General features: G+C 38.7%; 1 protein-coding gene across 2 annotated transcripts in view; it reads right to left on the bottom strand.

Annotated features, from left to right (window-relative positions):
• Window positions 1-3,218: 3,218 nt before the first annotated feature.
• Window positions 3,219-4,558, bottom strand: part of MAP3K7CL (MAP3K7 C-terminal like) — a 30,987-nt gene continuing 29,647 nt past the window's right edge. For both annotated transcript variants that reach the window (XM_010135845.1, XM_010135844.1), the window contains one exon: window positions 3,219-4,392. In XM_010135845.1, the coding sequence (XP_010134147.1) occupies window positions 4,212-4,392 (181 nt within the window). In that variant the 3' untranslated portion in view covers window positions 3,219-4,211. The remainder of the gene's footprint in view (window positions 4,393-4,558) is intronic.

Genomic DNA, 4,558 nt, shown 5'->3' with positions numbered 1-4,558 from the left:
AGGGAGAAGGCCCTCAGGGCTGTGGGTGTGCACATACGTCTGTGGAAGTATGTGCATGGGAGAGAAGGGTCATGCCAGCACCCAGGTTTTGTCAACTCCCCTCAATGCTGCTGGCCAGGGCCAGCAGTCCTCCTGCAACGTCACTGCCTGGACCAAACTTCCTTTCCCTGCAATCCTCTTCTTCGATCATTGTACATCTTGCGCCTCCCACAAGAAGAGAGGCAAGGCTTGACCAGGCAGAAGTCTCTCCTGCTGCTCTACATGCTTCCATCTTGTGCAGTGAACAAGCAAAATATTTTATGTAGGAAAAAAACCACCAAGCGACTCCGTGACTAAGACTGTGACCAGATCATTTCTGCAAGGTGGTCTGTGACTGGAGTTTGAGCAGCAAATTGACACATGCCAGAGCTCCCCAACCACAAAGCCTGAAGGAAGGCTGAGAACACCTCTGTGTCCTGCCCTGGCATATTTCTACCGGCTGTGAACAATGTAATGCTCACAAAGGCCTAGATGGCAATAAAGCCTCTGCGGGCAGGTGACGCACTTCCAAAGATCACTAATTCACAAAAACGGCCAGAATAAAGGTAATCCTGGGAAGGGAAATACCACACAAAAGCTGCCAAACACAAACCTGCAGGTCCTTATCTTCCAGACTTTTCAAGAGTAAAATCACCCTGGCCTCTGGCTGGTTCCAGACTGCATGAGTCATATCCTTGCTAACTGGAATACTTAAACTGAGCTTGTTCAGCATTTATTACCATGGAAGGAAGTTGGTTAGTAATTAATAGGAAATGGAAAGCACAGGTCTTGTTTATTTAAGCCAATGTACTTCACTGTTTGCTTAAGCGGCCTGAAGCAAATGCATTTGTTGTTGTAGTGCTTATTTTCGCTAACCTGAATAACCTGGATAATAGCAAGAAATACACTTTATCTGCGTAACAGGCTCCATCTATGTAGCTGTACGCACTCAGGAACTTCTTTTGTCATCCGAACCTTTCACGTGTCTTTCATTATCTTCTGACCACTGGTGATCTGCCACAAGGGCCTCAGATTGTGCTGCTGTTTTGCCTAATACAACTGCAGTTGTCACAGGCTGTAGTCTGAAGTTCTAAGATTGGTTCTTTCAATGGCAGTTGAACTCAGAAGCTGAAACTGACTTCTAAATTCTTGGGTGAAATATGATGTAAAAACATCTTTGAAATAATTGTATAAAGCTCTTTTTTTACAGTGATATGCTTACAATGGACCTAGCTAGCAGACCAGCTTAAGGTCTCTCCTTAAATACCAGAAGGACACAAATCATACTGTCTACTTGGAATACACAGCACAAATATGACAAACATTTTCTTAAAAAAAAATTCAGCTATTGAGTCAGCAGAGCTATGCAGTTTGAAGTAACATCAGGAGAAAAATTCAGCATGTCAAAATTGGACATCTATTGAAAATTAGAATGTTTATCATTATTATGCTCTTCATAAAAAAATCAAAAGATGGATGATAGCATCTACCCCTCAGAAGGCTGTTCTTGCAATTTTCACTCTTTACAACACTTCAATGATCTTCTGGGTTATGTTCACTTTTCCGTATTTTAATTTCACTTGTCTATGAATATTTTTTGAAAATTCCATTTAACTACCCTCCTATCTCTGAATCCCATTTTGCTGCTATTTTTTCTTTAAAACATTGTTTTCATGAGATACTTTAATTTTTCTTCCTTTGTACTTCTATTTGAGTTTTACTCATTTGGATTGTGATGCAGTTTGTCTGAGTCAATATTCTTAGGCACATGAGCATCCATGCTGGCAGGCAAATATACTGATACAAAGCAGTTATTTTTTACTTTCACCATAACTAAAAGTAGGAGGAAAATTTGATTGCAAATATCCACAGTCCAGATTAAATACACACCCCTGACCTCAATTAATTTGAGATGTGTTAAGAGTTCCATATGTGGCCAGGCTGGTAGCTGGACCACACCACAGATTTGGTGTCTGTGCACCTGTAAAAATGTTTCCTGAAGACTTCCATACTGGCCAGTCTCTGTAGGTTAAAAAAGCCCTGGCTAGTCTCAAATCATTGTGTGTCACAGACGATGCCCAGCTTTCCTTCTCCTCATGACTTTAGCTCTTCCTCAGGTTTTTGTCCAAGAGTATGATCTGATACCATTCTGACATCTAAAACATAATGGGTGCTTTTAAATAGAAAATTTCAAAACAAACAAAGTTATCTAAGTAAAGTTCTGCTGTCTCATCCATATGCATCCAAAGCCAGTCTGCTAATGAAATAATTTTATGTACTTTGTGCAGTTTCCAATGAATTCACCGAAATCAGGAATCAGACTGTCTGATATTTTCAAAGCTAGATGGAAAAATCTGACTAAATCAACAAATTAATTTTGAAAATTACAGTCCTGTTGCTTGAGACACATAAACACAGGCAAAACTAATTATGCAGCATCCTGTGCTCAAAGCAAAACCCTGAAGTTTGTAGAAGGTACGTTTCCCGTCAGTGCAAAACTCAGACAAGGCTTTTCCAGCATTCCCAGGTTTGACATCCCAAGTGATTTTTATTCATTATGGTTTTTTTCTCTTCAACTTTTACAAAATACAGTGAAAATTGGACCCTCGGGTAACAATGAAAGAGTAATAAATACCGTGGAGCATCCTAGCAGAAAGCACATGCCTCAGAGTGGTGATTTTCCTTCGTGTCTCCACACTGGCCAGGGTAAGGTAGCAAGCAGTGCTGGGCACGAACGCTGCCCCTGTCCTGGAGGAGACAAGGCTGTCCTCTCCTGCCACCTCCTCATACTCTCCTCCTGCAACTGCCAGGTGCTCATAGTAATGTGGAGCCCTTTTTCACACCTGTGCTGCAGGGAAAACCGTAGGTAGTTAGCACAGAGAAATAAAGGGCAGATTGTGGGGATTTTGAGCCCTTTGTTGCCGCAATTACTGGGGAACATTTTGGTGCCAAAAGGCTTCTGCAGGAACTGTTCTGATTAACATAAAAATCCCATTTTTATAATATATTAGCAATAATAATCAAAGCTAAAGTTCTGGTGAAAATCTTCAATTCACAGTTTTCAATTACTAAGACACATTTCAGTAGTACTAACGATGCATCAAGTTGAATTCCAACCTCGTGAAGATGTAACAACCTGCACCTGGCAAGGAGAGTTAAAAACACAGCATGATTTAAGAGCATTCAGAACATAAAATGGCTTTTCTGTATCCACGTTTAATGAAAAAAATACCGTATGAATAGAAATGGAAGTATAACAAAGAGTTTTCTGTTGATCTAGGAAAATACAGGGATAAATAGAGCAAGTAAAACTAACATTTTACTTCCAGGTTATTTGTATATCATGGAGCTCCTGTCCCTACTTACAGGCACTTATGTTTCCAAACAGACCAGAAAATAAGAACAGAATATCCTCACAGTACTACTATTATATTCTTAGTTGAAACTATGATGATAGTATTCATATATTCATTTTTCATTTCTTGCAGGCCAAAAACTACAATAAAAAGACGCTCAAGCTATCTTTATGCTTGAGGAAAAAAAAGTTTGATCTCATCTGTTTCCTTTTAATATCATAACTTGCAAATTATTACTGGCGGTACACTCATTTGATAAAAAATAATTATGTTACTTCAATTTTTAATGTGCAATTTTTCAGATTTTGTACAACAATGTAAAGTTGACATGGGGTAATGAAGCATAGTTTTTACTAGTGAGGAGATCTGTTTTAAGATAACTTCCAAACATGTTAGGCATGAGGAAAATAATTAAAAAAATTTTCACCAAACTAAAATTAACATACATGTATTCCATATATTAACATTGTCCCTGCTGTATGCCTTACTATGGTCCAAATTCCCAACACAGAGACTATTTATATCATTTTCTAGTGTGTCGATATCTTCTTAAATTGGAAGAAACATGTTTAGAGAAGAAACCTGATCTACTAGAACATATAATGGGGATAGATTAACTTCAATTATGTTGCTTGAAATAAAATATCCATTATATAATGGATGAAATATCCATTATATTAAGCTACTGGCTGGCAAGCATTAATTCAAATATAGACTTCTACATACTCTGTATCTGTAGTAAAGTATTATAACATATTAAACAGACCTTTATTTTAAAATCTCTTTCCAGCACAGGATCAATCCTGTATTAACTGACTCATACAAGCTAGTTGAGAGTTATGAGGACCCCTGTCTTTTTTGGTACTGTATTCTGAGCTTTTCCAGTTGCTCTACACACTGCGTCTGGGCCAGCCTCAGTGTTCGGTTCTCCTCTGTCAGTTCTGCGTACTCCTTAGCCAGCTGAGCAGCATCCATGCTTTCTTTTTCCACTTCTTCCAGCCTCGCAATCAGCTCCTTTCTGATAATTACAAAAAAACCCCAAAGGTTAAAAATAGCAGTATGCAAACATTTCTTGTTGTTTGTTAGGTTAAAGCTGGACTATAGGCCGTTAACATGATATTACCTGAGCTCTTGTGTTACAAAGACCTAGAAAATTAATTCGTTTGAGTCCTCCTTTTCCCTAC

This window comes from Buceros rhinoceros, unplaced genomic scaffold, assembly GCF_000710305.1.
Source record: "Buceros rhinoceros silvestris isolate BGI_N320 unplaced genomic scaffold, ASM71030v1 scaffold5515, whole genome shotgun sequence".
Lineage (NCBI taxonomy): Eukaryota > Metazoa > Chordata > Aves > Bucerotiformes > Bucerotidae > Buceros > Buceros rhinoceros.
This window is presented reverse-complemented; position numbering and strand designations above follow the sequence as displayed.